The 23,643-nt window shown below is 41.4% G+C and overlaps 1 protein-coding gene across 5 annotated transcripts in view; it reads right to left on the bottom strand.

Moving 5' to 3' along the window:
• KCTD1 (potassium channel tetramerization domain containing 1) overlaps positions 1 to 23,643 on the bottom strand; it is a 289,937-nt gene that overhangs the window by 26,766 nt on the left and 239,528 nt on the right. For all 5 annotated transcript variants that reach the window (XM_060173641.1, XM_060173642.1, XM_007520065.2 and 2 more), the window contains exon 3: positions 5,902 to 6,046. In XM_060173641.1, coding sequence (XP_060029624.1) covers positions 5,902 to 6,046 — 145 coding nt within the window. The remainder of the gene's footprint in view (positions 1 to 5,901; positions 6,047 to 23,643) is intronic.

The following is a 23,643-nucleotide window of genomic DNA, read 5'->3' on the forward strand; positions in this document are numbered from 1 at the left end:
CTTTCCAAAAGTTTATCAGAAATAGTCATTCTCCCTCCAACTTTTTGTTTTTATCTTAGCACGTTTTCTATTGGTTGTTTTCATGTTTCATACAGAGTCTGAGGTCTTTCATGACAGGTATGTTTGTGTACGTTTTGATGGAGATTAAAGCGAGGACCACTGGTGCCTTAGGCATGAAAATATGTTGTGTAAATTGCTGTGCTATTACCCTGACCCAATATTAATCTTCAAAATATTTCTTCTACTTTAACACTTGTCTTTTATTTGTACATAGTTTAACTCAAAAAAATTTTTAATTAGTTTTTAAATTAGTTTTAGAGGGTGTGTATCACTCTGAGTGACAGAGGGAGACAGACAGAAACTCACAGCACTTCTCTACCACTATTGAAGCTTCCCCCCATTCCAGGTGCGGACCAAGGATTTGAGCCAGAGTACTTGGGAACAGTGACATATGTGCTCTACTAGGTGAACCACCACAGACCCCTTTGTACCTCACATTTATACTTTTATAAATTTCTTTTTATTTTCTTTCAATACTTCTACCACACTCCCCAATTCTGGGACTTCACTGCTCTGGGCTGACTTTCTGAACAGAACAGAGGGGGGTTGGGGTGGTAGGGAGAAACCACAGCACTGAACGCTTTTTTCTGAGTGGTAAGGACGAAGCTCAAACTGGTTTATAAAACTATTAACTTTTATACTTTTCAAGTATTAAAGTATTAACTTTTATACTTATCAAGTACAAAAGTATTAGTTCTTTTATAGTTTTACTTTTATGCTTACTTCTGGAATTTCTAAAGATGTGGTTTTGCATTTTGTCCAACTATCTGTGCGAACCGTCTCAGTGCCAATTACTAACTAATTTCCTAATTTTCTTACTGAATTGAAATCTAACCTTCATAATAAAGCAAATTCCTTTTTATTTATTTTTTAAAGTATTTTATTATTTATTTATTTATTTTCCCTTTTGTTGCCCTTGTTGTTTTTATTGTTGTTGTAGTTATTATTGTTGGTGTTATTGATGTCACCATTGTTAGGACAGTGAGAAATCAAGAGAGGAGGGGAAGACAGAGAGGAGGAGAGAAAGACAGATAGCTATTGCTTCATTGCCTGTGAAGTGACCCCCCCAAATAAATTCCTTTTTAAATTTTTATTTTATTTATTTGCTATATAGAGACAGAGAGAATTTGAGAAAGGAGGGAAACAGAGAGGAAAAGAGACAGAGACACCTGCAGGCTTGCTGCACCACTCATGAAGCTTTCCCCCTGCATGTGGGGACCCAGGGCTTGAACCCAGGTCCCTGCACACTGTAATGTGTGCACTTAATCAGTTGCACTACCACCTGGCCCCCATAATATAGTAAATTCTTACATAGAAACATGTCTGTATCCAGCCCTATTTATCTCCATTTATCTATTTGTATATTTTAACTCTCTTGGGACCACATATTTTAATTAACATGGCTCCACAGTACATTTTGATGGACACATCTACCACTATAGTCACTTTTGCTACCCATGGTCATTTTTAAGGTGGTTTTCCATGAGTGTTTAGAGTAATTTGGGATAATAACATCTTTTTTTTTTCCCCTTGTTTTTTTATTGTTGTTGCAGTTATTATTGTTATTGTTATTGATGTAATTGTTGGATAGAACAGAGAAAAATGGAGAGAGAAGGGGAAGACAGAGGGGGGAGAGAAAGATAGACACCTGCAGACCTGCTTCACTGCTTGTGAAGTGATTCCCCTGCAGGTGGGAAGCCAGGGGCTCAAACCGGGATCCTGATGCTGGTCTGCCCCAGCAACACAGAATGACACTTCACTTTTCCAACTTTTCCTTTTTACTAGGGTGTGGAGATTTGTGATTTTCTTAATCAGTCATCCAAAAAATTTTTTTCTCCCTCTCTTTTACCACTATTACTACTTTCCTCCCTTTATTTGATAGGACAGAGAGAGAAACTGAGACACCTGCAGCACTGCTCCACTGCTCACAAAGCTTCCCCCTGCAGGTGGGAACCAGGTACTTGAATCTGAGCCCTTATGCATCGTAATGTGAATCACAAATTTCTTATCAGATTTTTTTTCTAGATGTTAAAAAATTCTTATTATTGTGAACAGTAGTTTTTGATGCTATCTGATGATTAACTCTTGTTATTCTATAAGAAAGTTGCTGATAAGAATGACTTGCTCTTGACTTAAGATATTTTAATTAGTCATTTCTTTGTTAGTTCCAACAGTAGGCCCAGCAATTTATGGGTGATTTCATGCATGTGTAGAATCTAGGAAAGTGAAACACAGGAACTTGAAAGAAAAAAAAAATTATGGTGGTAATGCTTAGTGAGGTTGAGGCCCAGAACTCTGATGGTAGGGGAGGTGTGGAACTGTCCTCTTATTATCTCTTAAACTTATAAATCACTAGTAAAACCTTTAGAAAGCCATAGTGTTCTTAGGTGATTCTTCAGAATTGTCTACTGACACAAGTAAGTTGACAGCAAAGATTACATTTATACAACTTTTTTCTTTTTAAAATTTTTTTATATTTACTTATTTATTTTCCCTTTTGTTGCCTTTGTTTTTTATTGTTGTTGTAATTATTATTATTATTGCTATTTATGTTGTTAGATAGGAGAGAGAAATGGAGAGAGGAGGGGAAGATAGAGAGAGGGAGAGAAAGATAGACACCTGCAGACCTGCTTCACCACCTGTGAATCTACTTCCCGGGGCTTGAACCGGGATCCTTGAACTGGTCTTTGCACTTTGTGCCACCTGCGCTTAACCCACTGTGCTACTGTCCGACTCCCTATATAGTCTTTTTCTAACAACACCTTCTATGCTCTCCTTGTCAAGTTACATTGCCTAGAGTTTTCAAAATTTACTTTAAAAATCTTTAGGGGGGGAGTCGGGCTGTAGTACAGCGGGCTAAGCGCAGGTGGTGCAAAGCCAAAGACCGGCATAAGGATCCCGGTTCGAACCCCGGCTCCCCACCTGCAGGGGAGTTGCTTCACAGGCGGTGAAGCAGGTCTGCAGGTGTCTATCTTTCTCTCCTCCTCTCTGTCTTCCCCTCCTCTCTCCATTTCTCTCTGTCCTATCCAACAACAACAACAACAATAATAACTACAACAATAAAACAACAAGGGCAACAAAAGGGAAAAAATAAATAAAATAAATATTAAAAAAAAAATCTTTAGGTATGGGGGCTGGGAGGTGGTGCACCTGGTTAAGCGCATGTAGTAATAAGCACAAAGACCCCAGTTCAAGCCCCCGCTCTCCATCTACAGCGGGAACACTTCATGAATGGTGAAGCTGGTCTGCAGGTGTCTATCCTTCTCCCTAACTTCCCTTCCTCTCTGTCCTATACAATTAAAAAAATGACTGCTAGGAGTAGTGGATTTGTAGTGCTGGCACTGAGCCCCAGAGATAATTCTGGAGGCCAAAAAAATTTTTTTTGATAGAACAGAGAGAAATTGAGAGGGGAAGGAGAGATAGAGAGGGAGGGGAGGAGGGAGGAAGGAGGAGGACAGAAGGAGAGGAGGAGAAAGAGGAGGAGAGAGGGAAAGAGAGAGGGAGAGGGAGAGGGAGAGGGAGAGAGAGAGAAGGAGACCTATAGCACTGCTTCACGACTCATGAAGCTTCCTCTCTTGAAGGTGAGTAATGGAGGCTTGAAACTGGGTCCTTGTGCATGGTAATGTGTGTACCTAACTACTGTGCCACTGCTCAAGTCCTCTTCCCCCTTTTTTAAGTTTAATGCTTGCTTGACATTTCTAGGAGAAATGTCTTTATTAATTAAGCTGAGGAGCTGCTTTTTAATATTTCTTTTTTTAAGTTTTATTATTATTTTTTAAAATCTTTATTTACGTATAGGATAGAGACAGCCAGAAATTGAGAGGGAAGGGGGTGATAGAGAGGGAGAGAGACAGAGAGACACCTGCAGCCCTGCTTCATAATTCACAAAGCTTTCCCCCTGCAGGTGAGGACCGGGGGTTCAGACCCGGGTCCTTGCACATTGTTGCATGTGTGCTAAACCTGATGTACCACCACCTGGTCCCCTGCTTTTTAATTTTCTTTTTGATAAGACTTAGAAAGCAATGGTGAATCTAATCAACTGATTTTCATTTTTTAATTTTAAATATTTATTGATTTATTCATTTATTACTAGAGTACTGCTCAGTTCTAGCTTATGGTGGACCTGGGACTTTGGAGCCTCAAGCATGAAGTTTCTTTGCATGCTATCTCCCCTCACCCGCCAACTGATTTGCTAGGTTTTAAAATGAATTGTAATCCACTTCTCTAAGTAAAAAGCCTAAAAAAGGTCCTCTATAGTGTTAATGCTTGCATCTGGGGTGGGTGGGTGGGTGGGGAGAATACAGGTCCATGAAAAATGATGAATGAAATAGTGGGGGTTGTATTGCTAAATGGGAATCTGGGGAATGTTATGCATGTAAAAAAAAAAAAAAGGAAGAAGAAGTAGAAACGCAAAGCAGAAATTGACTGAGTTTGGAGTATGGCACCAAAGTAAGAAAGCAGAAGTATACTAGAGTTTGCATCACCAGGTTCCAGGTGTCATCAGGATGCCAGCCAGACTTCCCTGGATTGAAGACACCACCAATGTGTCCTGGAGCTCAGCTTCCCCAGAGACCCATCCTACTAGGGAAAGAGAGAGGCAGACTGGGAGTGTGGACCGACCAGTCAACGCCCATGTTCAGCGAGGAAGCAATTACAGAAGCCAGACCTTCTACCTTCTGCAACCCTCAATGACCCTGGGTCCATGCTCCCAGAGGGATAGAGAATGGGAAAGCTATCAGGGGAGGGGGTGGGATATGGAGATTGGGCGGTGGGAATTGTGTGGAGTTGTACCCCTCCTACCCTATGGTTTTGTTAATTAATCCTTTCTTAAATAAAAAAAAAATAAAAAAAAAAGAAAATAAAAAAAAAAAAAAAAGGAACTTGGAGAATTGCTGTGAAAACCAAAGGAATAGTAATAGCAACGGATGGAATTTGTACCTTAGCCAGATAAGCACACTTGCAGCAGCAATGACATTCTCTTAGGGACTTTCAGGAATAAAACACAGGAAGTTTTAAAGAGTTAAGAAGAGAAGTGGTCTGGGAGATGGCACAGTGGATAAGTTAGGTCTGGTTCATTGTCTCTCTCCCCCCTTACCCCTCTAATTAATAAATAAAATATTTTAAGAGTGAAGAAAAGAATGAAGAATTTGAGAGAAAAATAGCCATAGATAAGGAGGAACTAACATATGAGGAGCTGATATTTCAATGCCAAAGGTTTTGTTTTGTTTTGTTTTGTCTCCAGGGTTATTGCTGGGGCTCAGTGCCTACACCTCGAATCCACTGCTTCCAGAGGCCATTTCCCCCCCTTAAAAAAAAAAAAAATTTTAAGTGATTCTTCTATGATAACAGGAAAAAAAGACAGTCTGAATACAATACCAGAGTAGAAGTAGAGATTGCTTTATGTTGAACTGGGTAATGGTTTTTAGTTTTTGAACTGGGAGACAGTTCACTTAGTAGTGCTCATGCTTTACCTTGTGCAAATCCTGGCACCACATGGGAGCACCATGGCAACTGGGCAAAGTTCTATGGGTGATAGAGTAGTGATTAGGTCTCTCTCTCTCTCTCCCCCCTCCTATCTAAAATTCTTTTAAAAAGTTGAAGAATGAACCCTTGAGCACCTGTTGCACCTGTTTGAAACTCCAGCACTACAAATAAATAAATATAAAAATAAAATAAAAAAAAATGCTTGCATCTTCATTTCACAGACAGAATAACCATGTCAGAGACTTCTGGTGCCAGGAGACTTGGAAGAGATTAAAACTCTGGAACTAGAAAGCTTTTGGAGTGCATCAAGATAAATCACATGTTTATGCTATTGGTAATTCAATGTCAATCCCTCACCTTGAAATCATCGGGAATGAGGAGTTTTGATGTTCGTAGGAAATTCAAGATATATCTGAACATCTGTCCATCTCTGTCAATGAAATAGTGCTGTTTGAGACTGTCCAAAACAATGGGTTCTGTACCATCAAAAAGTCTTCCGATTCTGTGATAGAAGAAAGGGAACATGAAGACAATTAGAATCAATCGTTTGGCCACTAAGACTAAGGAGCTATCATTTTGTGTCACTGTCAAAGGTAGCAGTTTTGAAGATGGCAGTCAGTAAAAGTCACCCATTAAGTAGTTACGGTTCTTTGAGAAGTACTGGCCCCTGCTTAATAGATACCTTAGGACCAGATAATTCAGGATGGTCTCAGGCTTTCTCAAGTAAATCATTTTATTCACTGTCTTTTACCTGTAAAGAAGATGTTCCTAACATGGTGATTATGGTTTAGTGCTGTCACTGTAATGGAAAATCCTGTCTTTCCACCTATTATTTAAAACCATCTTATCTGTTGCTCAAAAAAGATGTATTGCTCTAAACTATCTTTTAAACAGAGTCTACAAAAAAAGTAATATATTTTTTTAAGAAATCTGTTTTCTGAGCATTCCCACTCATGAATCCCAAACATTCTAAAAATAAAGCAGTGCTTATATGTTAACATCTACATTTAATTATAAAAAGAGTAATTGAAAATATTACTTGTCTAGAAGAATATGTTTTACATTATAAGTATACAGTCTAGATTCTTAAGTCTCAGCAAAAATAATTTGTAACAGTCAAGCAACATTATAAAAAAAAGTAAATATTTGACACCCTGCCCCCAATGTGACCTAGTTCTGTAATATAGTGTGACTATGGGTAAATCTCAAAAAAAGAGGAATTCATAATATCTTTTACCATTTACAGTTAACATTTGAACAGTGCGCTATAGTTAATGTGTTTTTCATTCATCTGTTTGCTTAAAGAAGGTGGAACCTCCATATTTCTCCCAAAGCTTCCCCCTGCAGGTGGGGACTCGAACCCAGGTCCTTGTGCACTGTAGCATGTGCGCTCAACCAGGTGCGCCACTACCCGGCCCAGAACCTCCATATTTCTATATGATGAACAAGTAGAAGGCTGACTAATGACAAGAAATATTTTATGTCAGAAAGCAGAATTCGCATACCAGGGATCATTTTCTTTGCCCAAAGGTGCATCTTACTTTTCATTAACAGTAGAGATAGGCAAATGGCTCCTTTAAAAAAAAAAAAAGCTTTTGCAGAATTCGTAACAAATCTATCTTTGATTCAGGAAATATTTCTGTTGCTTGGAAATAAGATTTGAAATCACGTATTTTCAATCCAATGTTGAAACAAGATAGGAGCAATGCTAAGTGAATAATTTTACCCTCTTAAAAAAATACAACAAACGGGAGTTGGGTGGTAGCACAGTGGGTTAAGCACACCTGGTGCAAAGCGCAAGGGCCGGCCTAAGGATCCTGGTTTGAGCCCCTGGCTCCCCACCTGCAGGGGAGTCGCTTCAAAGGTGGTGAAGCAGGTCTGCAGGTGTCTTTCTCTCCCCCCACCCTGTCTTCCCCACCTCTCCCTACTTCTCTCTGTTCTATCCAACAACGAAGACATCAACAACAACTACAACAATAAAACAACTAGGGCAACAAAAAGGGAATAAATTAAATAAAGAAATATTAAAAATATTAAACAACAACAACAACAAACAAAACAATAAGTAGGAAAGCTGCTTTCCATCCTCCCTTCCTTTTCCCACGAGGGTTACTGCTGGGGTTCAGTGCTTGCAAGATGAATTCATCACTCTCGGTGAACATTTTATTTTAATTTTTTGCTTCTAGAAGGAGACAGAAATAGGAGGGGGGTAGAGAGTGAGAGAGAGAGATATCTGAAGCACTGCTTCATCCCTGCTGAAGCTTCCTACCCCAAGTAGGACCTGGGGTGGGGGTGGGAGCTTGCACTACACCCAGGTCCTTGCTCATGGTCATGTGTGCATTAAAATTTTTTTTTTATATTTATTTATTTTCCCTTTTGTTGCCCTTGTAGTTATTATTGTTGTTGTTGATGTCATCATTGTTAGATAGGACAGAGAGAAATTGAGAGAGGAGGGGAAGACAGAGAGGGGAGAGAAAGATAAACACCTGCAGACCTGCTTCACCGCTTGTGAAGTGACTCCCCTGCAGGTGGGGAGCCAGGGGCTTGAACCAGCGGCTCAAACTGGGATCCTTACGCTGGTCCTCGAGCTTCACGCCACCTGTGCTTAACCTGCTGTGCCACCTGCGCTTAACCCACTGTGCCACTTGAGCTTAACCCGCTGTGCCACTGCCCGACTCCCATGTATACATTCTATGGGGTGCACTATATCCTAGACCTACAACTATGAACTTCTAACTCGTGTCCTGCCTGAAGGTAGGAAGCACAAAGAAAACAGCTAATGGTTTGGTTATACTTCTAAAACTCAGTATGTTTTTCTCAGCTAACGTTTTATCCATCTCCCCTGATCTGAAGGTGATTACCCACGATGTGAATTTACATATATGCTGAGCATTTTTCAGTAGTCTGCTGACTTATCATTCATGTCTCATTAACATATCAGTCAAGCAGTACGTGACATAAACAAGAGACAGTGACACTAAATTACACCTAGTTGCCTATTTATAGTGCTTCCAGGACAGTTTGATGCAGGATGGGGAAGAATGAAATTTCTGCTTTTTAAAATTTTTTTAAATTTTCCCTTTTGTTCCCTTTGTTGTTTTATTATTGTTGTTGGACAGGACAGAGAGAAATGGAGAGAGGAGGGGAAGACAGAGAGGGGGAGAGAAAGACAGATACCTGCAGATCTGCTTCACCGCTTGTGAAGTGACCCCCCTGCAGGTGGGGAGTGGGGAGCGGGGGGGGGGGGGGGGACTCAAACTGGGATCCTTAAGTCGGTCCTTCTTAACCTGCTGCGCTACTGACTCCCAAGAATGAAATTTCTTTATCCATTATTAAAACATTTTACTCTTCATTGTTAATAACATAAATTTATAGTTGACAGGGGGAATAAAAGGAAGTTATATTTATTAACGATTTTTGAGATAACTTGCACTACCTTAAGCACTTTATGTAACAAATCCATTACCATCCTTTTAAAGAGGAAGACATAGGTTCACGATGATGTGTAATTTGCTAACTAGTTAAGTAGCATTGGGGGATTTGTTCAGTGTGATTGATCTTAAAGTGGGCTCTCTAAAAGGAATGGAATGAATCAACACTATCAACTCAGGATTTTTTTTTTTTTGGTTTAAAGTCATTTTTAGCTTGTATTTGTTCAGTAAGAGCTTGAAAGTGAAACTCAAGCATGGAAATCAATTATTTTTGTATCGATGACTGGTAGTCACTGATAAATTAGTATCAATGACTGATAGTCACTCTAGTAGAGACATGAAAAGTAGATATTCTTAAATAAGTGGTATACATTTTTTAAGTAACTTTATTTTTTTTGCCTCCAGGGTTATCACTAGGGCTCCATTCCTGCACCAAATCCACCACTCCTGGAGGCCTTTTTTTTGCCTTTTGTTGCCCTTGTTTATCCGTGTTGTTGTTACTATTATTATTGTCATTGTTGTTGGGTAGGACAGAGAGAAATTGAGATGGGAGGGGAAGACAGAGCGGGAGAGAAAGATAGACACCTGCAGACCTGCTTCACTGCCTGTGAAGCGACTCCCCTACAGGTAGGGAGCTGGGGGCTTGAACCGGGATCCTTATACTGGTCCTTGCGCTTTGCACCACATGCGCTTAACCTGCTGCGCTACCACCCAGCCCCCTACATTTTATTTTTAAATGTATCCCTAGACTTTGATGTACACTCACACAGAATGAATGAGTAATACATTTCTACATCACTAGGTAGGAATGCATAAGAGACATGGCAGAGTGGGAAGGGACTAGGCTTGGTCAGTTACAAGCTGTAATGGGGGTGAATCCTCTTTTCTAGTTCTATTATAAGGCAGGCTCAGTTTTGTTTTTAAAACCATCTTCACTTTTTTCTCAGGGATAATGAGAAAATCAAATGGCGATCATGGCATGCTCAAAAAACAAAACAAAACAAAACAAAAACACAGCAACAGAAAGTATGCCCTAGCTAAATTAATAAAATCATGGGATTTATGGGAGAGTCTCTCTCCCATATAAATAAGTTCATTAATATTTTACAAACAAACAAAAGGTGAAACTTAAGAAACAAAGAAGGGGAAAATACCAGGTGAAACAGCCTCACTGTGGTCTTTTGCTGTGGAATTAAGGGCTCTAGAGGGGAGAGACTGACAGAGAGGGTTGAGAAGGAAGGTGGGTGTGGAGTGTGGATATCTATCACAGGGAGATAAGAAACTCCCCAGTGATTACCATTTTGACAATCAGTACTTCCCCAAATGAAGTGACTGGGGTAGGGGAATGACAAGAAGAAATAAAAGGAAACTGAATGCTGCAGTTTTCTGCTAACTTTAAAAGGAGAAAACACTTAGTTGTGCAAACAGTGCAAAAAGGAGAGGGAGGTGCTAATGATCCAACAGCACCCCGGGGTTGGACTCAGATTGCAGGAATGTGCCCTGGCAAAGCTTGTTTGGCTGAATCAATAAAGGGAGAAACCCACACAGGCTGTATTTTTTGTGGACCTGTGAATGGAGTTACAAATCAAACTGCTGTGATTGTGCCTGAAAAGTATGTGGCACTGATTACACATTCCTGTTTTCTAACTGACCAAGACCAATCCAACTCTGGGTGATGTATGATTTTCTCTCTCTCTCTCTCTCTCTCTCTCTCTCTCTCCCTCTTTCTCCCTTCCTCCCTCCTCACTGTACTAAGCAACAATGTTGAAAAAGACACTCTTACACAATTACACATTTTACACTTGTAAAAAATGTTTCAGTACTTTTAAACTTAAGCCAAGGCAGAAAAAAAAATAAAAAAAGAAAGCCTGTGTTTCCACCCAGCTGTAGCAGCTATACTTTTATGTCTCACATTCTCTCACTTTCTGAATTAAATCTCAAAAATTCTATTATTTTTCCCCTTCCAAGGACACATGGGATGAGAGCAGGGTATTTTGTAGGTGGAAAAGAGAAAGAAAAGTGAATAGAGGGGAGAGGGTTATGGGGAGAGAAACAGCATAAGGGAAGAGTAGATTTGCAGGGTAAGGGATGGTAGAGGCACTTGAACAGAGCGTTTAGAATAAGAACTGCATGAAATGACTTCTAGTCCCGAGCATCTAGGTTTCTAAGTCTCCCAGCAGCTGTGCTTTCTTTGCTCATTCTTTCTATTGGTGTGTGTGTGGGGGGCAGGTATTGTTTTTTTTTTCCAGGATGGGGGTATGGATCAACCTGTTAACGCCCAAATCCAGCAGAGAAGCAATCACAGAAGCCAGAACGGACTCCTACCTTCTGCATCCCAAGAACAACTCTGATCCATACTCCCAGTGGGGGAGAAGTGATCGGAGGAAGAGGATAAGAGGGCTCTGAACTCCAGTTCCATCAGGACCCAGAGATAGAGGAGGAAAAGTACAGAGATGTTTGGATGTAGTAATAGGGTTATGTAGGGCTTGGAGGGGAAGAGAGGAGGACTGGACCTCGAAGAAAAAGGGGGAATTATGTACAAAAGTAGACAGATAGTTCTAGAGATGACAGTTCACCCACATCTGCAACCTCAGGAGAACTGTGGTGGCTTGCCATGGAGGGACTTGGGATTCAGAACTCTGGTGGTAGGAATGGTGTGGAATTATATACCCCTGTAGACATGTCATTTTGTAAGTCAATATTGAATCACTAATACAAAAATTAAAAAAAGAGAGAAAATTGTTTTCTAGGATGCAACACACTAGGTGTCCAATAAGATTTTTGAAGTTTAGTTATTCAAGTTCGTGCTTAGTGGTCATATTTCACACTGCCTTTTTATGTATAAATCTAGGCTTGGGCTAGTCTCTATATCACACATAGAGGAGTAAATGTAGTTTATCATCACATCATTTCATCTGTAATTAGTGTATAATGAAGGGTTACTAGAATGTGCATTAGCAAATATTAAAATAGACCATTTTCCCATACATTTTCACATTAGCATTCTGTTGATCACTTTTTTATTTTGCCTCCAGGGTTATAGCTGGGGCTCAGTGCCTGCACCATGAATCCACTGTTCCTGGAGGCTATTTTTTTCCCTTTTGTCACCCTTGTTGTTTTTATCATTGTTGTGGTTATTATTGTTGTTACTGATGTCATTGTTGTTAGATAGGACAGAGAGAAATGGAGAGAGGAGGGGAAGACAGAGGGGGGAGAGAAAGACAGACACCTGCAGACCTGCTTCACCGCCTGTGAAGCTACTTTCCTGCAGGTGGGACCAGCTGGGGGCTCGAACAGGGATCCTTATGCCAGTCCTTGTGCTTTGCGCCATGCGAGCTTAACCCTCTGTGCTACCGCCTGACCCCCTCTGTTGATCACTTTCAATGTGTGTGTTCTACCAGCCAAGTCACTTGTTGGTCTGCTGTTGGTTACTCTTGCTTATGGAGTAAACAATGAAGAACCAAATCTCTGAAGACATGAAACTGCTTAGGTGGACAGTAAGTTTGCTTTCCCATTCTTGCTGGCATAGTATACTGTACATGAAAGAATAGTTTTAAAATGTGCTGTACAGAAAAGAATGAGCTTTAAGAGAATCTATAAATGGGAACTGATTACTTGGTTGAGCATGAATCAGTCACATTCTTTTTTTCCTTGTGTATTCATTTTTTTTGCTTTCATTTTATATTGTTTATCAGAGTGCTGCTCAGCTCTGGCTTATGGTGGAGGGGGATTTGTACCTGGGACTATGGAGCATCAGGCCACAGAGTCTCTCTGCATAACCATTATGCTATTGACCCCTGCCTGTGTATTCATTTTTGAAAGAACATGGCTTCTCTAATTTAGTGTGACTCAAATCCTTGAGATGTTTTTTTTTTTTATCTGGGGCCAGGCTGTGGTATTATCTATAAAGCAAACACTTTACTATGACTTGGGTTCAAGGCTCTGGCACCCTACCTTGTAGTGGGGAAATGTTACAAGTGGTGGAACAGTGCTACAGGTCTCAGTCTCTCTCTCTCTCCCCATATATATATATATATATATATATATATATATATATATATATATATATATATATGTCAGTTGGGGCCAGGCATTGGGCTGCGTCGCAGAGGAGAGAGAGAGGAGGTCTGGAGCAAGTGGGGTACACAAATCTTTATTATTGGATCGGGGGGGGTGGCTCAGGCCATGTGGAGTCAGCCGACAATGGCTGTCCCCGCTACCTCACCACCGGGCAAGAGTGAGAGAGAGAGAGAGGGCGCTGAGAGAGAGAGAGAGCCCAGAGAGAGGGTGGGGGGGGAAGTGATAGAGCTTTTATTGGGCAACAACCAGGGGTGACGAGTGGGGGCAGGATTGGTTGAAGGGGGCACTGCTAGGATTTCGCGGGGCGTGGTAAAACCTGGGGGCACAGACTGCATCAGAATAATTCCTCAGCATCATATATATATATATATATACATGGAAAGAAAGGGGAAAAAAGGATGGTGGTGGAAAGACTACAGGAAATAGCAGTCATCACGCAGGCACTGAGTTCCATTGATAACCCTTTTAGGAAAAAATTCTGAGGCCAGGCAGTGGTGTACCCAGTTAAGCACACATAGTACTAAGCACAAGGACTGCGTGAAGACATAGGCTGGAGCCCCCCGGCTCACCACCTGCAGGGTGGGACACTTCAAAAGTGGTGAAGCAGGTCTTCAGGTGTCTATTTTTCTCTCTCCCTCTTTATCTTCCCCATATCTCAATTTCTCTCTGTCCTATGCAATAAAATGGAAAAAAAAAAATGGCCATGAGGAGCAGTGGATTTTTAGTGCCAGCCCCAGTGATAACCCTGGAGGCCAAAAAAAAAAAAAGTCATTTTCTTTATTATGTTCTCATTCATCCATCCATGCAATTCATTCATCTTTCTGCCAATATTCACTGAGCCTAGCTATGCGAGAATACAGGCCATACAGTGGTAAGTAAAGTCACACTCCTCCCCTCCTTGCTTTTGCCCAATTGAACAGTCTCTGGGCTGGGAATGCCTATCGAGTGCAGTCTGAATGAATGTCTGGTTGCATAAAGAGGGCTACAGAAATGCACTAAAGGTGCACCCTCACACAGCTTGGGTCAGGTAGGGAAGAAAGCTCAGAGCAAACCAGAAAGGCACACAGAAACAAGTACAAGGGTAGGAGACTGGTTGGGTGAGACAGTGTAGGCAGAGAGGATCTGACATGATTACTCTTCACTGGGACAGAACAATGAGACCACGGAAGGCAGGTCAAAGAGTTTGGGTTTGCTTTTGGGGACAACAGAGACTGGCATCACTTTTCTTTTTTTCTTTTTCTTTTTATTTAAATTTATTTATTTCCTTTTTGTTGTACTTGTTTCCATTGTTGTAGTTATTATTGTTGTTGATGTCGTTGTTGTTGGATAGGACAGAAAGAAATGGAGAAAGGAGGGGAAGACAGAGAGGGGGAGAGAAAGACAGACACCTGCAGATCTGCTTCACCACCTGTGAAGTGACTCCCCTGCAGGTGGGCAGCTGGGGCTCGGACCTGGATCCTTAGACCGGTACTTGCACTTTGCGCCACATGCGCTTAACCCACTGTGCTACCGCTCAACTCCCATATTGTCACTTTTACTTTTTCTCATAGATGTGAGGGAGAAGAGCCAAATTAGAAGTGAGACAATGGAAATAGTGAATCCAAGGTGATGACTTGCAGATGCATCCTGTGGCTTATCCACTGTGGTGTCCTCTGCCTTACACTTGACTGTGCCATTTGCATAGATCCTAGCAGTTATCCTTAACCTTGGCTTTTAAAAAATATCAAAGCTCACCCACCACCAGATCATCCAATATGACAGTGCTGGCCAGGGGCACTGAGACGCAAGCATCTGTATTTCTTTAAGAAGGACTCCAGGGGCAGCTGAGTTGAGGATCAGTATAGTGCAAAGAAGGGTTCGACTAAAGAGAGGCAAGGCAATGTCACTGAGAAGCTTTTTGTCATTCTGAACTGTCACAAGACTTTTTTTAAAAAAATTTTTTTTCTTTATTTTTCTTTCTTTCTTTATTAGTATTTATTCTGTTTTTGTTGCCCTTGTTTTATTGTTGTAGTTATTGTTGTTGTTACTGATGTCATCGTTGTTGGATAGGACAGAGAGAAATGGAGAGAGGAGGGGAAGACAGAGAGGGGAGAGAAAGACAGACACCTGCAGACCTGCTTCACCACTTGTGAAGAGACTCCCTTGCAGGTGGGGAGCCGGGGGCTCAAACCGGGATCTTACTCTGGTCCTTGCACTTTGAGCCACCTGAGCTTAACCCACTGCACCTGACTCCCAACACTTTTTCTTAAATAGTCAACTATACTTTTAGAAGTAGAAGATCTCCCCTACAAGCTATTTCTAAAATGGAGTCCCCAAGTCATCATCTGCAATATTCTTAGCTTTAGGTTCATGATTAGTCAACAATTTGCTCAGCTTTATATGTTAACTCTTTTTTCAGCCACCAGGTTCCAGATGCTACCATGACGTCATCCTGACTTCCCTGGGCAGATGACCCCACCAGTATGTCCTGGAGCCCCACTTCCCCAGATCCCTGCCCCACTTTGGAAAGAGAGAGACAGGCTGGGAGTATGAATTGACCTGCCAACGCCCACGTGCAGTGGGGAAGCAATCACAGAAGCCAGACCTCCCACCTTCTGCACCTCATAATGACCCTGGGGCTATACCCCCACAGGGATAAAGAATAGGGAAGCTATCAGGGGAGGGGATGGGATACGGAGCTCTGGTGGTGGGAATTGTACCCCTCTTATCCTATGGTCTTATCAGTGTTTCCATTTTATAAAGAAAAAATTAAAAAAAAAGAAGTGGAAGGTCTCCAAGGGGACTTAGATCAAACTCCTGCTCTACAAATGGAAATATAGAATCCCAAATATGTACTGCTCAAAGAAGCACAGTTGGCCAGACACAGAGCTGACTCAAATCAAACTGCTCCTGGAATGATGAGCAGAGGACGGTCACATTCAAGGAGGAAACTGCTCTGACACTAGCTTCTGTTTATTGAATGGGGTTATGTACCAAAGAGTGAACTGGCTGTTAGATGAGTTTTATTTCAGTTCATTGTTATATCCTATGAGATGGCCATATTTATCCTATTTCACAGAGGAAGCAACTCAAGTCCTGAATGACTGTCATGTGGCTTACATTGCAAACTAGGACTGATTCTAACTCCTGTGTTCTTGACTGCTAAACATGATTATTTTTCATTTATAAAAATAAAAAATAGGAGGCCAGACAGTAGCATAGTCGGTTAAGGGCACATGGAGCGAAGCGCAAGGACTGGTGTTAAGAATCCTGGTTCGAGCCCCCGGCTCTCTACCTGCAGGGGGGTTGCTTCACAAGCGGTAAAGCAGGTCTGCAGGTGTCTATCTTTCTCCCCCCATCTCTATCTTCCCCTCCTCTCTCCATTTATCTCTGTCCTATCCAGTGACAACAACAGCAATAACAACAACAACAACAACAATGATAAACAACCAGGGCAACAAATGGGAAAAAATAGCCTCCAGGAGCAGTGGATTTGTAGTGCAGGCACTGAGCCCCAGCAATAACCCTGGAGGCAAGAAAAGAAGGAAAAGGGGGAAAAAAAACACTCAACAAAACCAAGGAAACTAAAAATGTTCCTTTAACAATACAGAATTTTTATAGTTTGCTAGAGTTTGTTAGTGCTGCATGTTATTCCAAGAAGGTTATTCGTAACTTTGTAGGGAAACCAATATTCTTAATAGCTGGGATACAAAGGCCAAGCCTCAGGGCCTTAGTGTACTGGGTTGTCAGAAAAGTCATGATGTATTTTTTTCTATGCAAAAATTCATCATGACTTTTTTGACAACTCAGCAGTTAAGGTCTGGGTATACAGAGAAGGCAGTTCAAACATGTAGCACTTCAGGCTTACTTTCAAATGGTTAGTATGTAAATTTTGAGAAAGTGAGGATTTTTTTTTTCTTGTTAATCATTGCTGCAGCTTCATTGCTTTTGACCAATTGAAGTTTCCTCCAGTGTGACAGTGGCCAAACTCAAACCTGGGCCAAGGCAGTGACACTATCAAAATGAGCTATTTTTCCAACCTCCACTTAAAAAAAAAGTTATTTTAATTATTTCATGGGAGAAAGAGAGAAAAATGAGCATTGCTTTGACATATGTGACACCAGGGGTTCAACTCAAGACCTCATGCTTGTTAAGTCCAGAGTTCCACCACTGTGCCACCTCCCAGGTCTTGAAAGCAACGATCCTACCAGATGATCTCACCCACAGATAAAACTTAAGAAAGAAGAACAGAAAGGGGAGTCACAAAGTACACCTTGGACTGGGTCTGGTGTTTTGCACCAAAGCAAAGGACTCTGGGGGAGGTGGGAAAGGCTTGGATTCCTGGTGCAGGGTGGTGGGAAGAGATCCAACTTGGGGATGAGAGTGCTTTGCAGACATCTATCATGGTGAGATGAGAAATTTTACCTCTGTGTCAACAACTGTATTTGTAAACCATTAATCCCCAAATAAAATGAAGAGAAAAAATAAAGAGGGGAGGGCTGGTGGTGACAGACCTAGTGAAGAACACATATGATCTTGTACAAGGGCCTTGGATTGAGCACCACCCCCCACCTGCAGGGGGAGAACGCCTCGCAAGTGGTGAAGCAGGTCTGTCCGCAGGTGTCTATTGTTCTTTTTCCCTATCTCCCCCTCCCTTTTCAATTTCTCTCTATCCTATGCAATAAAAAAAGTAGAAAGAAAAAAAAAAAGGCCGCCTGGAACAGTGGATTCATAGTGCAGGCACCAAGCCCCAGCAATAGCCCAGCTGACAAACAAGCAAACAAATAAAAAAATAAATAAGGAAAACTCTCTGAAGAGAGGCACACACATGAGAATTCACCTCTATTCACCTGACAGCTCTTGTTTTCCATTATGTGCTAGACTTCTACATTTAACCCTGGCAAACTTAGGCAGGATTTGCCACTTTACAAGCCAAAGAGTTTTAACCCAGAGAGGCCTCCAACTTTTGCAAGGCTCACACACCCAACCCTTACTCATGCTACCCAGTGAACACCACAGTGCCTCAGTACCTCAGCGGCATCTCACAAGGTACCAAGTCCTGCTTTACCAGAGGCAAGAAGGCTAATCCTTTCAACTCTTTCTCACATGGTAATTAACAGGAGGGAGGTGTAAAAGAGGGTTCCTCTGAACTGACTTGCCCAGGGAGAGTGAAAAAGACAGTGCCCACAGGTGGGGTTCAGAAAGGGCCAGGCCTTGTAATAGCCAAAACCTGGAAGCCACCCAGCTGTCCAACAACAGATGAGTGGCTGAGCAAGGTGTGGTCTAGATACACAGTGGAATACTACTCAGCTATTAAAAATGGTGATCTCACCTTCTTCACCCCATCTTGGATGGTGCTTACAGATATTACAGTAAGTGAGATAAGAAGCAAAAGGATGAAGATGGGATGATCTCACTCACAGACAGAAGTTGAAAAACAAGATCAGAAGGGAAAACACAAAGCAGAACTTGAACCGGAGTTGGTGCACTGCACCAAAGTAAAAGACTCGGGCTGAGTGGAGGGTTCAGGTCCTGGAACATGATGGCAGAGGAGGACACAGTGGGAGTTGAATTGTTATGTGGAAAACTGAGAAATGTTACACATGTACAAACTATTGTATTTTACTGTTGACTATAAACCATCAATCCTCCAATAAAGAAATTTAAAAAGAAAAGAAAAAAAAGCAAATGGCCAGGCCTCAGCTGTTGGACATTTTCATCCACTTTCTCCTTTCTCAAGAACCAACTTTTAAGCTCACCTTGGAAAATGTGGTTTGTGTTTGAGAAACATATTTAGTTATTCTGTCCAGAGTTATCTTTATAAGAGAGATTCACCAGGGGGCTAGGCAGTGGCACACTGGGTTAAGTGCACGAGAACCAAGCGCAAGAACCAGGGTTTGAGTCCCCACTTCCTAACTACAGAGGTTCTGCTTCACAGTAGTGAAATAGGTCTGCAGGTGCCTCTCTCTCTATTATCACATCTTCTCTCAGTTTCTCTCTGTCCTATCTAAAAAAATATAAAAAAATGGGGTGGGGGTAGGTAGCATAATGGTTATGCAAAGAGACTCTTAGGCCTGAGGCTCCTAAGTCCCAGGTTCAATTCCCCACCCCACCATAAGCCAGAGCTTGCAGTGCTCTGGTTAAAAAAAATTTTTTTTTAAAGTTCTGAAAAAAAACAACAAAACAAAACAATAAGAGTCTTGCTAGCTACCTCCAAATTACTTTTGTGGCATTACTTTTTGGCAATATTTTGAAACTGTGGAAGTGGTAACTACTATTTGTCTTAATTTTTAAATTGGAAATGGGGGCTGGGTGGTGGCATACCAGGTTAAGTGCACACATTGCCATGTGCAAGGACTAGGGTTCGAGCCCATACTTCCTGCCTGCAGGGGGAAAACTTCACAATTTTGCATGTGTTTCTCCCTTTCTCCCTTTCTGTCTTTCCTCAATTTCTCTCTGCCCTACCAATTAAAGAGGAAAAAAAGAAAAGAAAAAAGGAGTAAGAATGGATGCTGGGAGCCATGTATTCATAGTGCTGGCATCAAGCCCCAATGATAATTAATCCTGATGGCAGTTGAAAAGATGCTACCATGATGCCAAATGGACTTCCCTGGGCAGGTGATCCCACCAATGTGTCCTGGAGCCCCGGCCCACTAGGGAGACAGGCAGTCTGGGAGTATGGATCAACCTGCCAACGCCCATGTTCTTCAGCAGGGAAGCAATTACAGAAGCCAGACCTCCCACCTTCTGCACCTCATAATGACCCTGGGTCCATACTCCCAGAGGGAAAAAGAATAGGAAAGCTATCAGGGGAGGGATGGGATATGGAGTTCTGGTGGTGGGAATTGTGTGGAGCTGTACCCCTTTTATCCTATGGTTTTGTCAGTGTTTCCTTTTTATAAACAAACAAACAAACAAAAAAAGATGAAGATAAAGGCTGGAATTGTACTGAGAGGATAAAGAAGCAGAAAAGACAGTTGCCATGATTCTACCAATCTATAGCATTAGGGGGATAAAAACTCATTTAAGGAAAAAAAAATTTCTGTTGATTATTTGATTTTAGAAGTATTTGTAGCTTGACACTTTAAAAATAATTCAGTTAGTAGATGCCCAACCAAGTTTCTGCCCTACTATCTGAAGTTAACCAAGGCTAGCAAATGGGGTAAAGGGCTGGGTGCAGGCGTATGTGCATGTGCAGGCATAGTTATGACAGTGTGTTTGTGTGCATGGGTGTGAGTGCATCATGGGAGCTGTCATTGCAGGTGGCAGCAGCCTCACTCAGAACAGTGGGAAAGGAAGGAGACAAGAATGGTTGGGGCTGCATGTTACCAATGCCAATAGATTCTATTCTTATGTTGAAATAGGAGAGGGAGGGGAGAGAAGTGTTTGGTTGATACCCTAAATTTTTTGAAACGTAGATTTTAACAACATATTGTTCCTATTTTGTGTGTAATTTGAAATACCCATGATCATTTTTTTAAAATAAATTTAAAAAACTATTTATTTATTCCCTTTTGTTGTCCGTGTTGTTTTATTGTTGTCATCATTGTTGGATAGGACAGAGAGAAATGGAGAGAGGAGGAGAGAAGAATAGACACCTGCAGACCTGCTTCACCGCCTGTGAAGCGACTCCCCTGCAGGTGGGGAGCTGGGGCTCAAACCAGGATCCTTATTCTGGTCCTTGCGCTTTACCTGCTGCACTACCGCCCAACTCCCTAGCCATGATAATTTTTAAAGGGAATGCTACATTGGATATTATGTGAACAAAAAAAATCATGGTCAGCTTGTTTCAGAAGTCTGAAATATAAGCAGTATTTAATCTGTGAAAGTATTGTAATTGTTAAAACAAACAAACAAAAAGCTTCTAGGAATAGTCCTTCATAGATTACACATTTGGGGAATCTCATCTGTATTTTATGAACATGGATAAAACTTAATTCAGCGCTTGTTTTAGAGCGCTTGTTTTAGATAGAAGTAGTTTAAGGGAGAAAATATCTTCTTAGTAAAAACAAATGAATTTATATCTACTTATGAGATGTAATGTTTCTATTGTTTGTTCTCTGAGGCATAATCATTTTCCTAAATGATATCCAGATAAAGTAAGGAAGACTTTTTTTTTGTTTGCTTTTTGTAAAGATTTATTTAGTTATTAACACTAGAGAATGAGAGAAAGAGACTGAACCAGAGCATCACTCTGGCATATGTAATGCCAGGAATTGAACTCAGGACCCTCATGTTTTTAAATCCAACACTCCGGAGATAGGTGGCAACGCACCTGGTAGAACACACATCACAATATTCAAAGCCCTGTTCCTCCCCTGCATGGGGTAAGCTTCACAAGTGGTGAAGTAATGCTACAGATATCTCTCTCTTCCTCATTATCTCCTCCTTTCCCTTCTCAATTTCTCTATGTTTCTACCCAAAGTAAATAATAGTAAACATTTTAAAAAAGAAGACTATAAAAAAGGGTTGTGTAAAAAAAAAAATCGTGGGCCACGACAAATTTAAAATATAAGAAAAGAGATCGAAGCACCAACAGTAGAGGAACCCATCTTGGAGAACTGACACTGGTGACAATATTTATACCCCAGAGGTAGTTCAAGTACACTCAGGGAGCTGCTAGTCCACCAGAAATCTCCTGACTTCTCCCATGACTCTGGGTAGAAAAAAAAAATTCTTTTTTAATCAGTTGACCGCTGTGTGCTGCTATGGTGACTATATTATTATAATTAATCTGATTTAAATAAAACACAGAATAAGGTATGCAGCATTTTTATTTCTACATTGAATGTCTGCCATATTCTGGGTGTTCTATTGAACTGCTAAAATAAGCATAACACATTCTCAGTGGCTGCCATGGAATGACATATGAGAGAGAATTATTCAGTCCTCGGGCAGACAGAAGGCTTCCTGTAGGAGAAAATGCCTGTGCAGGGCTTTTAAAGATCACTAGGCAAAAGGAGAAGTGAACAGGGACTTAGTAAAGGGTTTCAAGCAAAGTCACAGAGATAAGAAAGAACAGGATGAGGGGAGGGAGGGCCACAGCAAGTAAAGAGCACCTCTTTCAAGATGTAGAACTGAGTGGCACATATAAGGGCACCATTATTAACAGAAGCCAGGGCCTGGTGCTTTTAGTACAGTCTAGGGAAGCCCTAGCATGCTCAGTGCCAAGACTCACAGGCCTAAGCTTGAATCCCTGACTTTACACCAAATCTTTAACACCAAATCACTTTTGACCTCGGATTTCTTCACATAAATGAGCTAACATCTGGCCCAAAGAGTTCCTTTTTATTATTGTTATTTATTGTATAGAGTCAGCCAGAAATCTAGGAGAAGGGTGAGAGAGACAGAGACAGAGGCACCTCCAACATTGCTTCACCACTTGCAAAGCTTTCCCCTGCAGGTGGGCACCAGGGGCTTGAACCCAGGTCCTTGAGTACTGTAACATGTGTGCTCAACCAGGTGCTCCACCACCCAGCTCCCATCCAAAGACTTCCGAGGAGGATTAAAGAGATGCCAACCCTGAGTGTTCTCTATATGCAGAGCATGGTTCTGAGTCTTCATTATACTAGATAGATACTATCAACTTGTTTTACAAGCCAGGACAGTGCTGTCAACTTATCAGTCAAATGGCTGGGACTCATACATGTAGGTGGCAGGACAGTATGGCCTGGCACAGAACCACTTCCTTGTTGCCCAAAGGTTGCTCAACTCCTCAGTATAGCACTGTGCCCACTGGCCATGAGCTTAGCAAATGGTGACAGATTTTCCTTCCCTCTTCGGAGAGTATGCACTATGCCAACATAGAATTCTGACAGAACATAAAATCCTGTCATGCAAGTTGCGTTGGAAGAAAAACGTTTTCCATCACCTGGTCCTGCTCTTTGGTTTGAGCAAATGTCAGTTTAAAAATGGTTTACTAGGGCAATTGGCTATTTTTAAAATGAAAGTCTAGGGTCAGATCATCCTAACTTCTCTCAGAATCTACTTTGGTATTTTTGGCTCAAACAGTTTCTGTTTAGTTTTCTGGCTTGCTTTTTATTTGGGTAGGCAAGTATGCACATATGCACATGAGCCTGCCCCCACAGCCCACCCCCAGCCCCCGTCCCACAGTTTGTTCTATATTTGGAGGCATTTTGTACACTCCTCTTTCCCCCCCTCAATTTTAAACACCAGAATATATTTTCCATTTTACAGTAATAATTTTTCAGAGGAAAAAGAATGTTGAAATAGCTTTTTTTTTTGGAGAGTTGTGTTAAGTATTTTGCTAAAAATTATAGATTGTATGATTTAATGTTCACAACAACTCTCTAAGATATTTATAAAAAATATTTTGATTTTACTGAAGAAACTGAAGCACAGAGCCTTAAGTATTTTGTGCAGGGCTGCTTGCCACCCTGTGCAGTCTTTTCCTGCTGGGATAAAGGCCTGACCATCCTACATGCCACCCCCCACACTTGTAATGATCACCCCTCTAAAAATTCCTTGCCTTTTCTCTCTCTCTCTCCTCCTTCCTTCCTTCTTCCCTTCCTTCCTTCCTTTCTTTCCTCCAGGGTTATTGCTGAATTTCGGTGGTACCTGCACTATGAGTCCACTGCTCCTAGAGACC

This window comes from Erinaceus europaeus, chromosome 15 (genome assembly GCF_950295315.1).
Source record: "Erinaceus europaeus chromosome 15, mEriEur2.1, whole genome shotgun sequence".
Taxonomy (NCBI): Eukaryota; Metazoa; Chordata; class Mammalia; order Eulipotyphla; family Erinaceidae; genus Erinaceus; species Erinaceus europaeus.